The sequence below is a fragment of the Mustela lutreola genome, chromosome 6 (genome assembly GCF_030435805.1).
Source record: "Mustela lutreola isolate mMusLut2 chromosome 6, mMusLut2.pri, whole genome shotgun sequence".
NCBI classification, from domain to species: domain Eukaryota; kingdom Metazoa; phylum Chordata; class Mammalia; order Carnivora; family Mustelidae; genus Mustela; species Mustela lutreola.
This window is the reverse complement of record NC_081295.1, coordinates 26213760-26237042: the sequence shown is the minus strand read 5'-3', so window position 1 is coordinate 26237042 and position 23283 is coordinate 26213760. Positions and strand designations below refer to the sequence as shown.

The 23283-nt window shown below is 42.9% G+C and overlaps 1 protein-coding gene across 1 annotated transcript in view; it reads right to left on the bottom strand.

Annotated features, from left to right (window-relative positions):
- PREP (prolyl endopeptidase) overlaps positions 1 to 23283 on the bottom strand; it is a 113771-nt gene that overhangs the window by 73932 nt on the left and 16556 nt on the right. The window contains exons 3-6 of the mRNA XM_059176980.1: positions 16601 to 16734; positions 15372 to 15502; positions 12714 to 12923; positions 7337 to 7458 (exon numbers count right to left, since the gene is read on the bottom strand). Coding sequence (XP_059032963.1) covers positions 7337 to 7458; positions 12714 to 12923; positions 15372 to 15502; positions 16601 to 16734 — 597 coding nt within the window. The remainder of the gene's footprint in view (positions 1 to 7336; positions 7459 to 12713; positions 12924 to 15371; positions 15503 to 16600; positions 16735 to 23283) is intronic.

The window sequence follows — 23283 nt, the reverse complement described above, 5'->3', positions numbered from 1 at the left end:
ATGCAAGAGGTACTGAACTCCCGCCATGTGGTCTTGTGTTAACCAAACCTCTACAGACATGAAATTCTTTGGTATATATAATTTCCACTTAGAATCTAACAAGAAGTGAAGTTTGTTTGTTTTTTTCCCCCCCATAATTTGAATCTACACACACTTTTTCAAATTGAGGAAAGTATTCCTTTTAAATATTAGGACAAAAGAATTGTATATATATATATATATTTTTTTTAAATATCCTAAAAAGCAGTGAGGTTTAAAATGGTCTGGAACATTAACAAAAGAAATAAAATGGATTTTAATAGCTTTGGGAGTTAATCATGTGCCTCTCAGAGCAGGAAATTTTATGTTTTATTTTATAGTCTCTTTTGGATTCCTTTCACAATAGTAGTGAATCCTAACATTATCTCTTTAATATTAAGTATGTTTCCAGAACTTAGCTGAGGACAACTTTTAAAGGTCAAACTAATCATTACAATGACGGTGCCTCGCTTAGGCGACTCACGATGGATGTGTACAACTACAGGAGAGCTGAGGTACCCCGGACAGGGGCAGTCACAGGCTCCTGTGACCTGGATTAACACAAACATCCCAACAGGGAGTCATTCAGTCAGAGCACTTTCCCAGCACACTGTGGTCCCACAGCAATGCGGGAGAACAGAAACCAACCCAAAGCCTGTATGAGGTGTTCCTCAGTATGCCAGAAACAGATCTGACAGAAAATTTTAGGGGGTTAAAAAAAAAAAAAAACAAACAACAACAAAAAAAAAAAAAAACAACCCGCACTCAAACTAAGATGAGTAACTAGGTCTTGACCGGACAGAGCTGCCATTGCTGTTTGCGGGCAGAGCAGCTGGGTTGTTTGAGAATCCACTGTTTGTTTTCTTTTCTCCCTCACTGACCAAGGGGGTGAGGTGAGAAGCGACTGATCTGCAAATCCAACCCTCTACCCCCAAACCCATCTCTCCCCCAGCAGGCGCTGTCCCTGCTGCTAGCTTGAACTCTCAGTCGGGTCTGGGGCGGCTTCTGGCCTTCCCGTCCCCACGAAGCGCTGGATGTTCCTGCGCTAATCAGCACGACGGATGTTATCATGCCCCGCGGTTTCTGGGGAGAGAGAGGGCACGAGCGATGAGTCCGGTTGGGGATCCACTCGGGACGGACAGAAAGACAGCCGCTCAGCCGCCCCGGCGGCGCGCGCAGGGGACCGGGGTCTGGGAGCCGCGGCGGGGCGCGAGGCTCTCACTGCGCGAGGAGAGGAGGCTCACCAGCGAGGCAAGCGGCGCGCGCCGGCTCCGCCCCCAAAGCTCGGGGCAGGGAGGACAAAGTGTCTTTAAAACGGCAGACGAACGGAACTTGATGGACATTGTGCCATGCGCCCCTAAACCCGTCAGCAGTGCTGTGAAATGTTCATAAACCGAAGAGCCGACTACAACAAGAACAGCTTCCAAAGGGCCGAGCGCGCCCATCTGTGCTCCCGAGGATCGCACGGCCCTCACACCTAGGGGACACCAAGCCTATGGCTTCCTGGGCCCCCGGGGAAGAGATGCGCGAAGTGCGCTGACCACGAAGAGGGCTGCCGAGCAAGGGCTCTGCTCAAGCCGAGCTGTGCAGTGAGTGAGGGGCAGGTGAGGCGGAATTCCCTGAGGGACACCGAGACACCCAGGCCGCCTATGTTCTGGAAGGCAAAGCTGGGTGCACACCAGGCCTCGAGGGTCTTCACGTGCACGAACCTCACACTAATGTTCACTGTGTCCACAGAGTCCAGCACTAGGCAGTGATTTCACACGTTAACATATACATCTAATATACAAACCTCTGCACAAATACACACATACTTGAATGTCTAGGGACCACAAGTGAACACACAACGGAGATATGTGATAAACATGAAGATTAGGATTACCTTTGTGAAAAAGAAGCCCTCTTTTCAAGAATGAGTTATGACAGAATTCGGTTCTCAATACAGAACTCAGCTAGACAGTCACAGAGACGCTGGGCATTTTCTCCGTAATCCTTTCTAAACGTACTTGACACATTTTCAGAATCTTCATTCTAGAGCACCCTCTGCTGGGAAAAGTGCCTCAAAATACTTGATTTCCCTGTTTCTATTCCCCCCACACACCCCAAATGCTCTGAGAATCACTTTAAAATAAAGGGAATTTTTTTTTAATCCAGTAGAATCTTCAAAAACATGACAATTTCTATTCTCCCACAATCCTGCCTTCTAGGTAAAACCTTCTGGTCTATATTAAATAATTGACACCACTGTCCCTCTAAGCCAAATGCTAGATGGGTTTCACATTACCCCAGGGCCATGAGGGAGCTGCAGGGCCCAAGGGAGGAGGCTCTCGGCCAGCAGGTGAGGAGAGTGTCGCTGACCAGCACACACCCTTCTGGGACGGAGCAAACCATGGAGGTTGCTTCCCTCAGAACAAGAGACACCAGGAAGGTAGCCTCCCTCCAGCCATCTTGAAAGGTCCCTGCAGAAAAAGGATGGACGGGCGCTACAGAGGGGACCGTGCTGGGAGCAGCAGCCTTGGGAGGCAACACAAGCGTGAGCCAGAGCATTTACTATCCACCGCAGAGAACAGCAAACAGGTTCCCAGAATGGAGGGGCTCTCCCTACGCAAGGATGTTTCCCTACATCAAGGAGCCCAAGACACTGGGCATGACTGCGAGCGGACAGTAGCAACCAAACGCCGACAAACAGCTCCGGAGCAGCAAGAATCCCGTTCGCCTCCTCCAACTCCTCCTCCCTGCAGGGCCGCTGCAGAACCAGCCCACGAGGAGTAACAGAGGGGAGAGAACTGGAGACTGTCATTGCTCAGAATGGCCTCACCTGTGAAGCGTCAATTCCAGAGTCCCCATCTGATCATCCTCCCGAGTCTCCTCCTGCCCCTTCGCGTCCCCTCCTCCTGTTCCCCAACCCCCGTCTGCAAGCAACCAGTGATCTGTACTGTGCCTTCATAGACTAGTCTGCATTTTCCAGAATGTTCTATAAATATAACCAAACATTCTGTACTCCTGCGTTCTCCTTTCTTCTAGCTTTCATTGAGCGTAAGTATTTTGAGATTCATTCCTGTTGCTGAATATATCAACAGTCTGTTCCTTTCTACTGCTGCGTAGTATTCTACTGTAGGGATGTACCAGTTAGTTCATTCATGCGCTTGATAGTGGATAACTGGGCTGTGCTACTGTGAGGCTATCTTGAATAAAGTCTTCGCATGGGAAAAAAACAAAACAAAAACCCCAAGCAGGGAGTTGAGTAGTCCCTATTCCCCGTCCAGTCCCTCTTGTGCTCACCAAATATGAGCTGGGCAGAGGGAAGCAGCATGTGATCTTCTGTAACAGTTCTAATACCCAAAAACGTCCAGAAGCTGTGGGTTCTGCTACATAGTATCAGTCATCCTGGGGGCAGATGCTGTCAAGGGCAATGATGGCAAAACTAAAGCTTCTTCCTGGTTCTATGTGGTGGACTGCTCCAGGCAGGAAGACCTCTCTGTGCAAGAAGGCAGAGGAGACCTCTGTGAAGGAAAAGGAGTCCTAAGGAGACAGTGTCTAGGATACAAAGGGAAGTCCTCAGTGAACCTGGACGGCAGCAGCCAAAGGGAGGGGTGCGGAGGGTCGCCGGAGAAATCCACGCACATCCACACACTGGCCAGCCACCGTCCCCCCGAAAGGCCCCACCAACCACACCCACAAAGCCCAAGCTGCTCTCACATCCGGCAGCTACCTTCTCACCTAGGAAGCCTGAGTCAGGGTCAGTGAGATGTTGTGCTGAATCCTCTAGCCATAGACTCTCAGCCAAAAAAGCCCCAGGGGATATGAAGGAAAGAGAACTGGAGAGAAGGGATGTGCCCGAGGCTGCACCAACAGGACAAGGACACAATCTCGGAGTTTCTGTCACAGTACACCATCACTAGCTCTCCATTCAGACACTGTTGAAGTGTGGAAGGTATTAACAAAACACTGGGTTCAAAATGATGATCCCCAAAGTACTACTTGAAAAATACCACGCATCAGTGTGTGGTTATGAAGCGACCGACCCTGGCACCTGGAGGGGTGACACCTGTTATAACAAGACCACCCAAGCGGGTGGAACACAGCTTCAAGGAAGACCATGCCCAGCTTTGACTTACTAAGCCTGCTGGTTCTTGGAGACTTGCTCTATATATTTCACTATTAAGGCTCTGATCCAATATAAAGTTCCTTGGGACTCACCACATATGTCCCTGAAGTTTTTTAACAACTTTATTACTTCTGTGCAGTACAGATGTATCCTTTCAACAGTCCTCGCTGCTGTTTCTACAAGCCTTCTTTCCTTCTAACCAGAGAGGCTGAGTGCACCGGGTTAGGAAGACACAGGCTGTGGCTCTAACACACTCAGGAGGCAGTTGCAGCCAGGCACGTGCAAGGTAATCTCCAGGGCAGGCATTTTACTTCCTCCATGCAATGGAATGGAATGATAACCTCCTTTTTGAGGCTTTGGTAAAAATTACATCAGATAACTTACATAGAGTGAACACCTTTTTAATGAATGGTAGAAGGATCACATCAACTACTTCAATGTGCTTTTCTTTTCACTTTCCCGGTAGAACTGAATGTAGGTATGTTAAATACATATATATCTCCACTATATTTTTATCTTTTATTTTTTTTTGAGAGTGAGTGAGTGAGTGGGGGTAGGAAGGGCAGAGGGAGAGAGAATCTCAAACAGACTCCATGCCCAGCAGAAGCCTGACACGGGGCTCGATATCACAACGCCCCTGAGAACATGATCTGAGCCAAAATCAAGAATCAGATGCTTAACGACTGAGCCAGCCAGGTGCCCCTCACTTCAAAACTGGCTGCTCACAACAATGCTAAGGAAGGGGCGCCTGGGTGGCTCAGAGGGTTAAAGCCTCTGCCTTCGGCTCAGGTCATGATCCCAGGGTCCTGGGATCGAGCCCCGCATCGGGCTCTCTGCTCAGTGGGGAGCCTGCTTCCTCCTCTCTCTCTGCCTGCCTCTCTGTCTACCTGTGATCTCTGTCGAATAAATAAATAAAATCTTTAAAAGAAAAAAAAACAATGCTAAGGAAACACCCCACATATCCATTGACAGATGAATGAAAATGTGGTGCTATCCATAATGGAATATTATTCAACTATAAAAAGGAACGAAATTCTGACACATGCTATGACATGGATGAACCTAGGGACTTTGTGCTAAGTCAAACAGCCAGTCACAAAAGGACGAATACTACATGAGGACAATTATACGTGGCACCTAGAATAGTCCAACCCAGGGAGACAGAAAGGAGAAGGAAGGCTGCCAGGGAATGGGGGAAGCAGGGGAGATGGGGAGTTATTACTTAGGGGACAGTTTCAGTTTTGCAAGATTAAAAAGTTTTGGAGGTGTATGGTTAGTGATGGTTGCATGATGATGTCAGTGTACTTAATGACACTTAACTCTACACTTAAAAATGATTAAACCAGTAATTCTGTTATGTATATTTTACCACAGCTGGAAAGTTAAAAAAAAAAACCTCACTGCTTCAACCAAACATTAAGAGAAATTCAAGCAACTTGAGCTGCATGCATATTCTACTATAAAGCTTGTTTCCTTTTAGTCCAATACACTAAATTATATAAATATTCTGGCATTTATTTTCAATATCCATGTTACTGTATCAACCAAATACATCTACCTTAATTAAAACAGGCCTGCTGTAATGAAATTATTAGCTCTGAAATATAAAAATTTCTCTAGGAAAGTTGGCCTTTGATTTTATGAAGAATCAGGGGGAATAAAATTGATTATTGAACATATTATTTAAGGTTTTCTGCATCAATACCTTTCCTCCAAAAAGATAAAGAGAAACACATGATCTAACATTAAAACACTGGTAGCTTATTCATCTCCCTAATTGTTTCACTCAGATGAGAGTAAAAATCTATATTATTTTATAAACCAACATCTATTAACCACAGTAACCAGAAGACTTAAATAGGAGGAGAAGCTGAACTAAGAAGGAAAGGGTAGAAACGATCTATAAATAGAGTCAGAGACAGCATAAAAAACAAATAGGTGAGAAAAATGACAGTAGTAACTACACAAGGATGGCTCAGGGGGGAGGCACTTAAGTGAGAAGGAAAAAGCACAAGAAAAGGACAGTTTCAGGTCACAGAACTAAAAATTCACACACTGCATTAAAGTCTGGCAAGTTTTTTCTACTAAGGGTCAGAAAGTAAATATTTTAGCTTTGTGGGCCACGGGGCCTTTTGCAGCGACTCAACCCCGCTATTGCCATCCGAGAGCAACCCCAGACGACACAAAATGAAGGGTGCAGCTGGGTTCCAATAAAGCCTTATTTACTAAAGCTGGCAGCAGGCCAGATGTGGCCTGAAGGCAGGCAGCAGTCCGCCAACCCATTCTAGGGAAACTTATAAATAAATAAATATAAGGACAATCTGGAATAAGGTGTATCAATGCACATGAACTAAAACACTATGAGTTCCTATTCTATCTCCTGTGAACCAGACCCATGAGCCCAACTTTGAATATCAAATGTTCCTTTTTTTGTTTTTTTTTAACCAAAGTTCTAAGTAAGTGACTCCGGGAGCTTTATAAAGATCTTCTAGTGGATTTCTCATTCCCATTATAAATGGGCCAACAGCCCACCTCTATCAAAACATTCAGAATGCTTTTCTTTAAAAAATACTTCTTACTACCCAGAAATAAACTAGTAAGAGTTAAGTTTTTACTCTAAGTCCCTCTAAGTTTTTTCATAGTTGATTCTCAAGATACAGAATAAAATCTGGGCCGGTAACTTCGAAGACTTCCAATACAGTTTGGTTATGGCCAAGACCCCCAAGCAATACCTGAATATCTATTAGATGGGAAAAATCTCAAAATGCACATTTTGATGTAAAAACAAGTGAACAATATGCATGAAGAGAAAAGCTGTGTGAAAAAGGAACACATATACTCCCTCTCTCCCCAATTTCTCATTTATACAAAGTAAATTTTGGGGAAGGATACTTTCCTCACTTCTGAGACATAAGATTCTGAATTTCAAAATGTTCATGTTTTGCTTTATGTGATTCTGCACTTTTGCCTTTTTTTTTTTTTAGCCATAAGCATGTATTACTTTGTATTAAGGTTTTTATGTTGAAGTTGCAGTTAAAAGGTTTATCATCACCTTCATTATTAAGAGTCAATTGGAATACCAATACTTTTAACAAGAGAATATTCGCTCACAGGACTCATCACATCCTTAAAGATCACACAACAAGAACATCCATATACACAATCCATGGGACATTGTGTTTGTGGGGCAGTTTCACAGTAGCTCCATACCTCAGCTCCGCCCATCCACTTAGGCTCATCCGGAAACTCAGCACACAAAATATCTTCCGACTGATCAGTTCCCAACACATGGTAACACAGCTTTTGATGGAGGTTGGTGGATGTCTCCGTACCTGAAGGAGTTAAAAATGTTTACTGAAGTGCAGTTGGCAATTTTAAGAAAAATCTATCCCACCCATATTGCACAATGCTAGAAACATTTAAAAAGTTATTTACCTGGCCATGGGATACAAAGTTAATATGCAAAAGTTAACTGCTTTCTTATATACCAGCAATGAATATGTGGCATTTGAAATTAAAAACATAGTATCATTAAGGATGTGATATATAACATGGTGACCATAGTTAGTTAATGATACTGTATTGCATACTTAAAAGTTGCTAAGAGAGAAAAAGCTAACAATTCTCATCACAAGAAAAAAAAAAAAAACCATAACAATGTATGGGGATATGATTGAGACTTACACAGTGATCATTTCAAAATATATACAAATATTGAATCATTATGTTATACACCTAAATCTAATATAATGTTCTATGTTAATTATACCTCAATGAAGAAATTTTATTTTATTTATAATGTTATGTTAGTGACCATACAGTACATCCTTAGTTTCTGGTGTAGTGGTCCATGATTCATTGTTTGCGTATAACACGGTGCTTCATGCAATCTGTGCCCTCCTTAATACTCATCACCAGACTCACCCATCCCCAACCCGCTCCCTTTTAAAACTGTTTGTTTCCCAGAGTCCATAGTCTCTCATGGTTTGTCTCCCCCTTCAATGTCCCCCCCCTTCATTTTCCCCTTCCTTCTCCTTACGTCCTCCATGCTATTCCTTATGTTCCACAAATAAGTGAAACAATATGATAATTGACCTTCTCTGCTCGACTTATTTCACTTGGCAAAAAAAATTTTTAAAAACCACAATACCATTTACATTAGTACCCCCCAAAATTAAATAGTCAAGTACAAATCTCACAAACTATGCATGACTTATATGAGGAAAAACTACATGGGCACCTGGGTGGTTCAGTGGGTGAAGCCTTGGCCTTCGGCTCAGGTCATGATCTCAGGGTCCTGGGATCAAGCCCCGCATTGGGATCTCTGCTCAGCAGGGAGCCTGCTTCCCTCTCTCTCTCTGCCTGCCTCTCTACCTACTTGGGATCTCTGTCTGCCAAATAAATAAATAAAATCTTAAAAAAAAAAAAACTGATCAAAGAAATCAAAAAGAACTAAATAAATGGAAAAGCTCCATGTTATGGACAGGAATACTCAATGTTGTCATGTCAATTCTTCCCCACTTGATCTACAGATGCAATTTAATTCCAATAAAAATCCCAGCAAGCTATTTTGTGGCTATCCGTGAGCTTATCCTAAAGTTTATATGGAAAGAGAAAAAACCCAGAATGGCCAAGACAATATTGAAGAGAAAGAACAAAGCTGGAGGACTGATACTACCTGACTTCAAGATTTATTGTAAGTAATCAAAACAGTATGATACTGGCAAAAGAACAGACAGATGAATCAATAAAGCAGAGCAGAGAGCCCCGAAACAGACCCGCGTAAACACAGTCAACTGGTCTTCGAACAAAGGAGCAAAGCCCACCACAGAGGAGCAAAGTCGGCCTTTTCAACAAATGGTGGTGGGACAACTGGACACCAACATGCAAAAAAATGAACCTAGACACAGACTTTGTACCTTTCAAAAAAACTAACTCAAAATGGATCACAGACCTAAACGTAAATGTGAAACTATAAAATTCCCAAAAGGTAACATATGAGAAAATCTGGGTGACCTTAGACCTGGCAATGACTTTTTAGATAAAATGTCAAAAGGTACAACGCATGAAAGAACCAAGTGAAGCTGGACTTCATTAAAATAAAAAAATTCTGCTCTGTGAAAGACACTGTCAAGAGAATAAAACAGTTCACAGACTGGGAGAAAATATCTGCAGAAGACGTATTTGATACAGGACTTTCACCCCAAATTTACCAGGAACTTTTTTTTTTTTTAAAGATTTTATTTATTTATTTGACAGAGATCACAGGTAGGCAGAGAGGCAGGCAGAGAGAGAGAGAAGCAGGCTCCTTGTTGAGCAGAGAGCCCGATGCAGGGCTCCATCCTAGGACGCCGGGATCATGACCTGAGCTGAAGGCAGAGGCTTAACCCACTGAGCCACCCAGGTGGCCCTATAAGGAACTTCTGAAACTCTAACCCTATCAAAAAATGGGCCAAAGATTTTAACAATAACCTCACTAAAGCAGATTTGCAGGTGCACCTGGGCAGCTCAGTGGGCGAAGCATCTAACTCTTGATTTTGGCTCAGGTCATGATCTCAGGGTGGTGAGATCCAGCCCTGCATCAGGCTTTGAGTGGCTGAGTGTAGAGCCTGCTGGGGATTCTCTCTCTCCCTCTGCCCCTTCCCTGTGCATGTGTGTGCTTTCTTTAAAAAAAAAAAAAAAAAAAGATATGCAGATGGCAAAGCAACACATGAAAAGATGGTCCACATCATGTCACAAAGAAATGCAAATTAAAACAATAATATTCCACTACACACCTATTAGAATTGACAAAATCCAGAACAACAGCGACACCAAATGCTGATGAGGATGTGGAGCAACAGAACTCCTATTCATTGCTGGCAGAAATGCAAATTCGTAGTGACTTTGGAAGCAGTTTGTAGTTTCTTACAAAACTAAACATTCTTACAATACAATCCAGCAATCACACTCCTTGGTATTTACCCAAAGTATTTGAAAACTTATGTCCACACAAAAACCTGAACACAGATGTTTATAGTGGCTTTACTGATAACTGCCACATCTTCCACACTACTGGGATACCCTTTAGTAGTTGAATGGATTAAAAAATAGGTGAGAGGATAAATAAACTGGGCTGTATGCAGATGATGGAATCCTATCCGGCACTAGGAAGAAATGGATTATCAAACCATGAAAAGACATGGAGGAAACTTAAATGCATATCACCAAGTCAAAGCAGCCAGTCTAAAAAGGCTATACAGTGTATGTTTCCAACTACAGACATTTGGGAAAAGGCACAGCTATGGAGACAGTAGAGAGATCCGTGGTTGTCAGAGGCTAGTGAACAAGGAAGAGACGGACAGGTGGAAGAGGGCTTGGGGGCGGGGGTCAAACTCTGTATGATACTATAACGGAGGAAACATACCATTTTACATTTGTCTAATTTGTGGACTACCCAATACTAAGAGTGAGCTTGAGTGTAAGCTCTGGACTTGGGGGGATTATGACGTGTCAATGGAGGGTCATCGACTGTATCTACTCAGGGGAAGGAGGCTAGTAATAGTGGAGGCTCTGCATGTGTGGGGAAGGGGCTGTACGGGAAATCTGTGCATTCTGCTCCATTTTGCTGTGAACCTAAAAAGGCTCTCAAAGACGAAGTCTCACTCTCCTTTTTTTTTTTTTTTTTTTTTAAAGTACTGGTTGGGTATCACCCTGGAAGTAATTCATACTTATTTGTTGATTTTGGAAGATGTTTTGAGATTGAACTATTTTTTTCATTACAAAAAGGTACTAAGCTTTCAGGACAATGAAAAAGAAGTTAAGAGAACACCATAATATAAAAGAAAGCTTCTACAGCACTTGGTGATTTTCCATGGGTTTTCCAGGAAGCACATGGTTGGAAAGGCTTAGCCTCATTGGTAAGTCCCTCCACCCCACAACCTGAGGGGCTGCTGAGGTCCTCTGGACAAGAGGGCAGCAAATTACTGCGGGGAGCAGATAGTACCTTTCTGAAATCAATCACTGTAACTAAGCTTTACTGTTTTTGCCACTGAAAGCTGAGCCTAAATAATAATTTTCATGTTTTTCACAAATTAATAACATTGCTCTCTAACAAGAAATGGCCAGGGGAATACATCTTTGGTCTCCTAGAACTCAAAGTAGTCATTTCTAACTCAGCACCACTCTTAACACAGGCAGCTAATTTAGTATAGAGAGCACAGAGGTCTTTCTTTAGCCAACATCCTCAAATAAAAAGCCTACTCTTAAATCAGCCCCTCTTGTAGAATTTAGAAAAAAGTATTGATTTTGCCTAACTAAAAGGTAGCAAAAGCTGAAGATAGCCGAAAGAGATGAAAAGAATTATAGTCTTATTCCCAATTCAACTGGGGGAAGTCAGAAAAGCAAGCTAGCATATCTAAAGACAAGATACAGTAGGTCATGATAAGGGGACAGCATATGTAGCAGAAAGTACTGGCTCAGCTGTGCTTCTTGCCAGCTCCAGGCCTCCAACAAGTAACTGAGCCACTGAGCCTCTGTACCTCTGTACCTCAGCTCCAAACCTCCCACAAAGGGATTGTAAAACCCATGAGTAAAGACCAACCAAGACAACAGGTCCCTGTGGAGAGATGGGGTAGCATGAAGAAGGTGACTGTTGACAGCTTGCAACAGCGAGGTACAAGGTAGGTGGGCCTTTCTCTCTGGAAAGGTGAGGAGTGAAGGGGGAAAGAAAGAGACTGCTTGAACACAGCAGGACCTTTGTGTAGCAGAGAAGAAGAACAAAGGTGTGTCCTGGAAGTTCACAAGGAGAAAGTGTCAAGATAAATCAACCAAATGCCTTGTAACTTCTAATCGGAGGAAGAGATGTGATCATTACAGTACAAAAATATATTTATTTTTTATTATTATTTACAATTTATAAATTTATGTTAAATATTTCTATTTTATATTATATTTATATATTATATTATGTATAAATTTATAGTTTATAAATTATTTATAATCACCGAACATCATTAAATAAAGCAGTTTCAAGGGAAAAAAAATCTTCTCCATGACCCCTTGGCAGATAAAACATATTTGAAAAGGACTGATTGCAATAATGGCCTAGTTCTTCCTGGTTCCTTGCATCTGTTTCTCCACCCCTTGAACAAGGGCTGGCTCCGTGCCTTGCTTTGGCCAACAGAACAGCACCATGATTTAGGGCCAGCAGCAAGTGCAGGTATCAAAGAGGCTTATAGGCATAAGTGAGTTGCCAGGAAAACCAAGCAAGCTGGCCTGCCGGAGGAGGAGAAACCACAAGGATCAGAGCCAAGCCAAAGGCCAATGGACCCACAACTGAACACAGACACATGACAGAACTCAGCTAATCTAGAACTACCTGACCAACCCAAGACTCCCAAGCAAAAAATAAAAATAAAAATAAAAAATTATTATTCTAAGACACTAGTTTTGGGGTGATCTGTCATACAACAATGCTGATACAACACCCTTTGAAGAAATCTGGTTCTATACCAAACTACTTCTATGTAGGGTTTAGCCTTTCAAGTTATGTAAAGTTACACTTGTATTTCATGAGAAAGGTGTTTCACCTGCCACCTTCACTTACCATCACTTTTTCCATCCTGTTGGGGATAGGAGTTGTAGAACATCCCCTTCCCATCATGGGTCCATGCCATACAGCTGAACTTGACTCTCTCGAGGACATCTGGAAGCTCTTTGGCACCATCAACTTTCATGAACTTGATTGTCACCCAGTCTGAGCCGCTGGCGCTCAGACCGTAGGCAAAATATTCCCCATCTTCACTGAAGGCATAGCCTGTGGGACACAAGACAAATTCTCACACAGTGCCCATGGGGACACAATCCCTAGCTTTGCCTGCTGCCCTCCATGCTGCCTGACATGTTCTCTGCCAGATGTGTGATGGAGGCAGCAAGAAGCCTGTCCTGAGGACCTCTGGGGACTGAGACTGGGTCACACAGGAATTCGCTTCAAGAGCTTGGACAAGTGCTCTGGGTCTTAGGTTCTTCGGCTATAAAACGACATATTGGATTGGATTGCTAAGATGCTTCCATCGTTTATATTGCTATAATTCAGTGAGCAGTTCAGTTAAAAGCAGAGCTCATCTGAGACTTTCAGCATATTTTATTATTTATACCCTAAAGAGGAGGGGAAAAGAATAAGGAAACTGCTTTTACAGTAATGACTGGATTATGACACATACCATGTAACAGAACTAAATGGAAGCCATTAAGTAATTTTTGGAATGGATTCCAAAGTATTTGAAATCACTCTTTATACCCTCATTTTCTGAGCATCGCTGGCACTCAAGGATTAACATCGTCCACACCACCTAACCAGCACAAGCCCAGGTAAAAAAGCCTGAGGGTTGCAGTGAAGGCTCACACGGAGCCTGTACCAAAGCAACCACGAAAAAGAAAGAAAAGCAACACCATCTATGAACTGTTACGAGTGTCTACTTCTTTAAGACCATGAGAGAATGTTCTAATCACTACGGAATGTGTGTTGAGAAATTTTCTATGTTTATATTTGCTTTTATAAAGCATATATAGAGAGCATTTGGTACCAGATACGGACACTGCAGATTTCCTCTTTTAATATTTGTTAAACTGTACCAGGGGTTGAAAATTATACTCAGAAACCCAACTATTTTCAGAGGCTTCCTACTGTTTTACATGGAATTTCTGTTAGTGGCAAATAAGTTTAAAATTTCACAAGACCTACTTATTAATCCTTTATAATTGCTATGAAGTATTCAAGCTCATCTGTATATAAATACAGAGAAGAGTCTAGAAGGCAATGTGGAGCTAATACTTCTCACTCTACATAAATTATTTATATGTAATTAGAAAATTTTCAGGAAAAATTTAAATAAAAATGTTGATTTGTAAAAAAATCATATTCTATCAAAAGAACCTGTATATTTACCCACACTGTAACTTCCCTGTATCATTTTCAGAACACTAAAAAACTGAGGCCAGGTCCCATGTCTAATTTTCCCTTTCAGCTATCAGGACCCATCCGTGGCAGGCATTCCGCTAAAGTTATGGAAATGAACTTTTAGAGACCCTCTTATAATGAAGTTCTTCTGGAGAGTTATAAGAACTTTAATTTTAACAAAGATTTGTTTTTAAAATTAAACAATATCCTACACTGGACTTATTACTACACAGAACCATACACTCATTTAGAACCACAAGCTCAACTCATGGAAGAATATTCTTAGTTAGCTGCCTGGCATCTTATTTTCAATACTGATTACTTTCAACACTAATTATATAAAGTATCATTTTTTACATACACAGCCTACTTAGGAGAAAGAGGGGAAGAACCACCAAATGACTGAGTGGCTTTATAAAAGGGTCTTCACAGAGTGATATGAAAACAGGGTCCTTTCATTCCCACCTAATTGATTATAGGACTAGAATGTTCTAATCACTCAACTCCACAGGGCTGAGACTTGGCCTGTGCTTTCTCTACAAAAGAGAAGATGCTAAGATACTATGGGGGAAATGCTGAGCGAACTTCACCAAAATCTAGGATCCTAACAACAGATGATTCTCAGAGTATACAATTATTAAACTATAGAACCAGTGACTCGCCAACTTCCATCCTTAGAACTAGTGCTAATGGCACAAGCCTAGGGTAATCTTTAGGGCCTGTGGAGGAGGTTATCTCAGGGTGGGGTTATTTAGGAAACACATGGCAACTACAGGCAAAACTTACCTAATTCCAGTTTTAAACTTGCAATCTTCAGGGAACAGGGTATCAAGTTGTCTAATTTCTTACAAGACTGTGGTTTTCTACTTTTAATTCTAAAACAACTAAATTTTAAAATTTTGATCATTTCCTCTCCACCAAGGAAAGAGAGCTTGTAAATATTCTTTCGTATTGTACATTCACAGCTGGAACATTCTTCATAGAGCTTAGATTACTTATAGAAGACTTTTTTCCTAAACACAGAGAGGTCTCAGAGATGTTAGAAGCAATGGTGACGATTCTTAAATGTCTCAGAAGCCCCAGAAGCTAATTTGGGCCCAGTGTGAGTTATTCTCCAGTTCTGCTTCATGCCACCAGAACATGTGGCTACTCATGTATTCTAAAGACACTGTGCAAAAATTAGCTTTCCTGATATTGCATGTGCACCTGTTCTCCAATATGGTCCATCCTGTCTGGTTTTTCAGAGGGGACTAGCGGTGAGTGGGGGCCCCAGGACTGCTATGAGCTTAGCCGGGTAGCACTCACCTCGGAGCGCCACCGTACCATCGTCAGATAGGATGTTGGGGTCGAGGAACACTCTGGCTTCACCTTCTAAGGAATCCTGTACATATAATACTCGTTGGTTCTGCAAACCTGTATTGTAAAAATAGAAATACCTGGGGAACAGAGATGGTCTTTATTGAGCCATGGAGTTTTCCATCTGTAGGGTACAATCAAAGCACAGAGAAAAGGAAAAACATACAAATGTTCATTTGCAAACAGGCCAAGCCAGACACATGGGGACTAGGACGGAAGGTCCCACCACCTCCCTATAATTAGAGTTTGGGACCTGAATTAAGTATTGGAATACTTTATTGTAATCCTGCATATTAGCTAAATGAGGACAAATCAAGACTGCTTCATTTGTTAGAACTAAAACGGATAATCAAATAAAGTAGTAACTTTTTCTTTTCAATGGAGAAGAAAGCAGATCTTCTAAAACGAAACGCTGGATCCTTCCCTAGTGTCAGCAAGCCTGTTCTGTATTGGGCAAGACTGCAAATGTTTTAGGCTTTGTGGGCCATAGAGTCTCTTGCTATTATTCAATTCTATAGTTGTACAAAAGCAGCTATGGATGATAGATAAGTGAATGGACACTTCTGTGTGCCATTTCAATTTAACTACCAGAACAAGCAGCAGGAAGGGTTAGGCATGTAGATTGTACCTTGCTGATGTATGTGTGAATGAGAGAGAGAGAGAGGAGGGTCTAAGAAATTCTCAAGTAAATTTGTTGGTGGTTCCACAGAGACTTAAAAAAAGAACAAGAGAATATGTTTACATTGGTATGAAAGAGAGAGGAACAAAGAAGTGAATAGGTGCCACCTCCTGGTCCACTTCCACTCTGGGATGAAAGAAATCCATTTAATAAAAGCTTTTCTAGTAGTAGAAGCCAAAGAGAAGTTAAGAGGCAAACAAATCTCCACTGCTGTCTACAAATCCTGCTAGCCCAAATATTAGCCATAGGACAACAATTATTTCCTATAATCTAGATTTGCTTTCCTAGGAAATGCCTCTACTAAGTTTCTTAAATCATGATTTTAAGAATATGGACAACAGACCAAAAAATAGTATTCTCATACTCAAGCACAGAAGCTAATCAATTTCATAACAGATTGATTTTATAAACTGGTAAGTTATTTAGAATTTGTATTTTAAGATTTAAGAAAGCATTCTATTAAAAAGTAACGAGAAAATTTAAATAAAACCTCACATACCGTTTTCCTTTCTTGAAGTGGCAACTATACTTGGGATAGTCATACAGTTCAGTCATTCTCTCTTTGTATAACCCTCTGATAGGACATTGCTCAAGGAACGGCACAGTAATCTTGTTCTGGGCCTCGACAAAAGCCTATGGAGAAAATTTAAATGGACAAAGCAAGTTAGATATAAAATTTTCTATGTGGAGTGCTATCCATTGATACATATCCATGAAAGCGTATTCTTCCCTCAATAAACGCTAACTAGTCCTTACGTGGCACTATGTACTATTAACTCATCTAGAACTCAACAGTAATCTTACGGAGAAGGTTCTTCTATTAGCCCTGTGTTACAGATGGGGAAACGGAGTCTCAGAGTAGATGAAAAACTGGCCAACATCACACAGCTCGGAAGTCCCAGAGTTGGCTCCTGCATCTACCCTCTTAACTAACACACTCTACTGTGCTAACATCAGGCAGGCAGTGAGCTATGTCCACATTACACCAAGGTCCTGCTCTTCTTAGTCAGCGGCCTGTGGTCCCCAAAACCATCAGAGTTAAAGAAAGTAATACCTAGGTGCTATTTTACCAAATTTACCAATCTTTCTAAGACCTACTACCTAGTCATTTGTCAACTTCAGAGAACCTTACTAATAGTTGAAACTAAAGAATATATTTAAAGATTATTTTATTTATTTATTTGCAAGAGAGAGAGTGCAAGTGAGAGAGTGAGCGAGAGCACGAGCAGGGGGAGCAGCAGGCAGAGGGAGAAGCAGGCTCCCTGCTGAGCAAGGAGCCCGAAGTGGACCTGGTCTCAGGACCCTGGGATCATGATCTGAGCCGAATGCAGCCACTTAACTGACTGAACCATTTAGGTGTCCCTAAAGAATATTTTTTAAAAGTTGGAGAATGGGGTGGAGGTGCGGTGCCCAAGTGGCTCAGTCAGTTAAGCATATGCCTTCGGCTTGGGTCATGATCACAGGATACTGGGATTGAGTCCCAAGTTGGTCTGCCCGCTCAGCAGGGAGCCTGCTTCTCCCTCTCCCTCCTGCTGCTCTATCTGCTTGTGCTCTTTCTGTCAGATAAATAAATAAAATCTTTAAGAAAAAAATGGGAGGATGGTGACATTAAATGAGAATATCTATAGCAGTGGTTGCAAGAAGGGCAAGAGATTGTGTGCAAGAAGCCAGGGGGCCCTGGCAGCAAAGGCAGGACATGGGGCAGGTTTTACAACAGATCAACTGTTTCCAAGCATGCCTTATTTGTAACTTAGCACTTAGTTCTTTATACTATAAAAGCTAGTTTAAGAAATGAAATAAGAGTAAGTGCATCAGCTCTAAATTCAACTGAAGGTTTAACCCCATGTCTGCAAACAAGTAAGTCCTCAGAAGAAAACTTCAAGAAATTAAGAATACAATCCATTTTGAATGGCAGACAAAAATGCATTTTTATCAGACTCTACTTTTGGATGGATCCTCAAGGGCCTCGCCTAGCTCAAAATGATCTTCAGATGGAATCTCCCACACGAACCAACAACTCTGCTCTGGAGAACCATGATTTTGTGCTGAGGAAAAGCTGTTCTAAGATGCATCAATACTTAAAATGTGCTTGCAAACAACAAAGAGTGGAAAGTATGACTAAAATGATGAACAACCTTTGCAAGAGGATCAATTCAAGAAAAATAAAACTATTATGGGTCACATTTCTTATTTCATTCAGACAGAAAATAAAATGTACTGAGTCGCAAAGAAATATACTTCCAGCTGCCTGCCACCCACTAGGGACTGGCAAGCTTCGCCCTGGCCTGGGTGAGCTAGTAACAGTTTCTATAATTTTCAAGAGTCAGAAAAAAACCCGAAAACCTGACAGAGACCCCTACGTGGCTCCTAACATCAAAAATATTTAATATGTGGTCCTTTATAGAAAAAGTTTGGTCTTTTATAGAAAAACATTAGTGCATGGCTGTGAAGCCCCTCTGGGGCAGCCTTGCGGAGATCCCAAAGTGTGTGTGAGAGCCTTACCTGACTTCACGATGGAAGGAAATGCCATGTCTCCTTTCCAGACGTAGAAATGGAGGCCTATGGTACTGAAGTCAGCTGGTCAAGGTCATGCAGTGACTTAGTCATGGCACTGAAGTGGAATTATGGTTGACCTTTGAACACCACAGGTGTAAACCATGCAGGACCACTTATTTGTGGACTTTTTACAGTCCTGTAAATGTATTTCCTCTTCCTCATGGTTTTCTTAATAACTATTTACTTTTCTCTAGCTCACTTTACTGTAAGAACATGGTATATAATACATACTAACGCACAAATATGTGTTCATCAACTGTTGATGCTATCGGTAAGGCTTCCAGCCAACGGTGGGCCCTCAGTAGTTGAGTCTGGCGGGTGTGGGGGTAGGCCCCTCCATCTCCTACTTTAAGGATCATGGTACTCTATACCAGTCACAGTAGGAGCGACTGCAGGTCTGATTCCGGATGTGGGCTAAGAAAAAGCAGACAACAGTGGGGAAAGGGCAGCCTGGCCTCGGATGATTTCCCCGACCCGGGTCAGGCAAGGCTGGACAGGCACATCAGGGTACTGGAGCTTCAGCAAGAACTTACTGAGAACCTCGTGTGCATCAGCACTAGTCCTGGCACTGTGGGTAGAGGGGTGACAAGTTTAGGACCTGCTCCCTACCATCGTGGAGTGAACATTCTACCAGAAGACACAAAACACCAGCCAGAGGGTTACAGAGAACGCGGAGTCCCAAGGACATACAATTGCATGCATCTGCAACCACCGCTGGCCCAGAAGCATCTGCTGCCCCGGCTGCGATGAGGAAAAAGAGAGACTGAGAGGGGGAGCTGTCAGCAGCTGGACTTCACTGCAACAGGTTTGTTACAATTTACAAAAGTATCAACCCACTATGGTTTGGAAATTTAAAAACCATCATTTACCACATATCCTGGGAAGCACTGAGGAGGACAGTGAGGGTGTCACTGTCAGGGAGGGTGGCCAGGAGGCCCTTCTGAGGAGGTTCTGAAGGAAGGTCTGCTAGGGGAGAGGGAGCAGCCATGCAAAGACAGGAGCAGCATTTCAGACGGAGGAAGAGCAAATGCAGGACCCTGAGGGGTAGGAGCTTGACAGGCATGAAGGAGAGGAGGGAGGTCGGTGAGGCTGGAAATGAGTGACATGGAGCCAAGACCCAGGACGGAGCTGACTATGTAACACCTGGAGAGCAGTTAGGAGTTTGAATCTTCATTCTAGGTGAAAACAAGCTATGATTAGGAAAAGAGATAGTTCTATATCTGGTTTATCTTTAAAAACAAAACAAAACAAAACAAAAACTAGCCTTGCTTTGGGTAAAGTATAGACCAGGGGAGTTCAAGTGGAAGTCAGGATGGTGGGCCAGTGGTTGGTGAGAGCCAAGGCCAAGTGAAAGGGCTGGTCGCTAAAACGACCAGAACAACCACTGTAATGGCATGGGGACAGAGAAAAATGGGCACAGTGCATGTTAGTGTGTAGATATGATGGCTATTCCCACTAGGGCCTCATCAGAACATTCTAGATACTTAGGGCTCCCATCCTGGGATCCCAGCATGCTGAGGGTCTTGGCTGGCACCTCTTCTTCCACTGAGAGGCCTCTCAGGAGGGTACCCTACAGGCTTGGTTTCCCTTATCCTTCTGGTTTGTGCTTGTCTGAGGCTGATCTAGACCTTATCCTGGGCAAGTAGGACCATGGAGGGTCCAAGAGACAGAGGTGGCTCAGTTCATTTTCTTTGGAAAGGTGGAATGGAACTGCATTCTTTAGCTGCTTCTCCATCTCACATGGCTTCTGCTGGATGCCTCACAACGGAGACAGCTGCAGCCCCAGAATCCAGCTCACACGGGAGCAGACACTTTGGCTTTTCTCATTTCAAATGTTCATAAAACTGAGGCGCCAGGCATAATAATGCCACTAAATAACGAAACGATTCAAGGATTATTGTGACCAATTTTGTCACCCCCAACCCACAGATGTTAGTCAATTAATTACTCTAAATAGAGAATATTTAGAGACTCTTCCCTTCCAAGTCAAATATCTATACATAAAACCAAACAGTGATCAAATTCCTCAAAGTCTCAAGTTCTTCCTTCATGCACTTCTCTATAAGTTGGACAAATCCTCTTCATGATGAAGGTGGCAAGTTTTCTGTAGGAGGGCTTGTGAAGTTTAGGGTTCCCCGTGCTGTCAATATGATTTCTGATATTCTAATCAGAAAAATACCTTCTTGGTGATTTATGTATTAAATAGTCTGGCTTCCTGGTCTCAATGTTAGAACAAATTGGGGAGAAAAGGAGTAAAGACAGGGAAGAAACCAGCTGATTTCCACGATGATGAAACAGCAGGGAGAGGACAGTTAGAATTCTCATTGTTTCCTCCAGAAGCCTCACTGTCCACGGTCACTCTCCAGAGTTCTGTTAGAGCGACTGGATTCTAGAAGCCCATCGGTGACGCCTGTGGCTGAGCCTCTGAAGACCAACAGTTTAGATTTTATCGCCCTGGATGGATCTGAACACGTCGAATAGCTGCTCAAATACTAAGAAACCCTACTCACATCTGCTTTTGCCCCACATGTCAGGAAGCTCCACCAGCAAAGCAATGTTTCGGTTCTGCATAAGGGGTTAGTTCTGGAGACCCGCTGTACAGCCCGGCGCCTGTTGTCAACAGTATGGTACACGCACACACAGCAATGGTCAGAGGGCAGGTGCCGAATGACATGTTCTCACGCTCATGAAAGAAAAATGAAAAGCCACTTGGCAAAGGGTCACTCTGGAGGGAAGCTGGAGATTCTTTACCCCACCTGTCTTCAGAAAGAATTTCTTCAGGCTGTCCTCACGTGTCCTGTATTTTAATCCATAAATACCTCAAGTCCTTTCATAAGTACAATGCATATGTGTATGAGCAAAATGATGCATACATTTAGTTACTCATTATGTATACACAAAACACCACAATTAATGTAAGATTAAAAAGATGGTTCAGGGATAAGGGTTAGTGCTGCAGCAGAACAAATAAATGGGAAACTGCTTCCAGGTCGGGGCAGAGGTGCAGGGGACTGGGGCACACAGATGTTAAGAGAACCAGACACTGACTTGGGCATGGCTTTCAACCTCCACTCTTCCCACGTAAATGAAAAAAACTAGGGATAGTGCTATGTACATACCACAAAGTTTGAACACATGGATGTGTGTGTGTGTATGAATATATATAAATGAATATAAATATACACAAATTTAACACACATATATAAATATAAATATATATAAATGAATGACCCAGTTAAAGCAACTCTCAGGGGCTTCTGGGGAAAATGGCTGGTGTCAGAGCAAGGCCTGACAGAAAACCACGGTCCCAGCCCAGTGAAGGGCTGAGCTCTTTCTGGAGACCCGAGGGAGAAGCTTATGTGGGTCCCCTGTCACTGCTGAGAGTGTAGCAGAATTCAGAAATGACCCTCCAAGTGCAGGGATACACCCATAAAAAGGAAGCCAAAGGGTGGCAAAGCTCCTTCCTGAGGCTACAGGACCCAGGGCCGGGAGGCCACTCCAGGAAGGCTGGACAGTCACACAGAACACTGAAGGCAGAAAATTAGATGCGGCTGCTTCAGGAAACACATCTAGAAATTGAGACTCTAACAGAATGGAATAATGTTCTTTGCAAGGTGAATATGAGGAATAAATTACCCCCCAAAAAAAAAAAAAATAGAGCAAGAGCGAAAGAAGAGTGGTCCATATTTTCCAGTACTCCCTGAGCATTTATGAAAATTAGCAGGATCTCAGACAACAAAGGAAATCTTAAATCTCAAGAATGAAAGCTGGTTTAGGTCACAATTATAACCACAATGCCATGAGCCTCAACTAAGTGAGGTGCCTTTCTCTTCCTGGCCCCCAAACCCATTACTCATTCCCAAGGAGCAGAAACACTGAACTCAAGTGATGAGAACCCCAAATCCATTGGGCTCGCCTTTTCACATTAAAATCCCACAGCAGGTCCACCTCTTCCTCTGGGCCCATCTGCCCTCAGGTGAGGAAGGCTCGCGCTGAGCTTCCAGCAGCACATGACTCACAGAGCAGGTGGGCCTTCCAGAAGCCCAGACACGTCTCCTTCCACCTTCTCTACCTGTCCCATATGTGCAAATCGGTTTGACCTCACAATTCAGCCTTGTTCTCCAATCTAGTCACTACCAGAGAGTCCATTCCACGCTGAACTTTCACACCATTTGGCTCAGTCCTTTGGCACACATGCTCCTAAGCAGAAGTCTGACGAGGACACAGGGCACCTCAAATCCAAATCTAACTAAAAACCTGCCCATGAAGAGGTTAAATGCATATACATCCTCTCTTGAACAACTATTTTATCAATGAGGGAATCCAAACTACAATAAGAATATGGAAAACAAGAAGAAATGAGGTTATTAAGAACTAAAATTCATGATATGCGGTGAAACATTTGGAGGTGATAGCTATTTCTTGTTGGTACCTTGGAGGAGGCCCACAGAGAGCGTGGGGGAGGGGAGCGTGATCTCTACTGGCCCTCCGAGTACCCCTCCCCCAGATCCAGGGGCTGATCTGGGCACAGGTGAGGTATGTGAATAAAAAGGCTGGGTCTGGAAAGTGACAGGTTTGCAGGAAGTTTGTGGTTTACCCTCTCTCTCCATCCCTCAGGTCTTACCA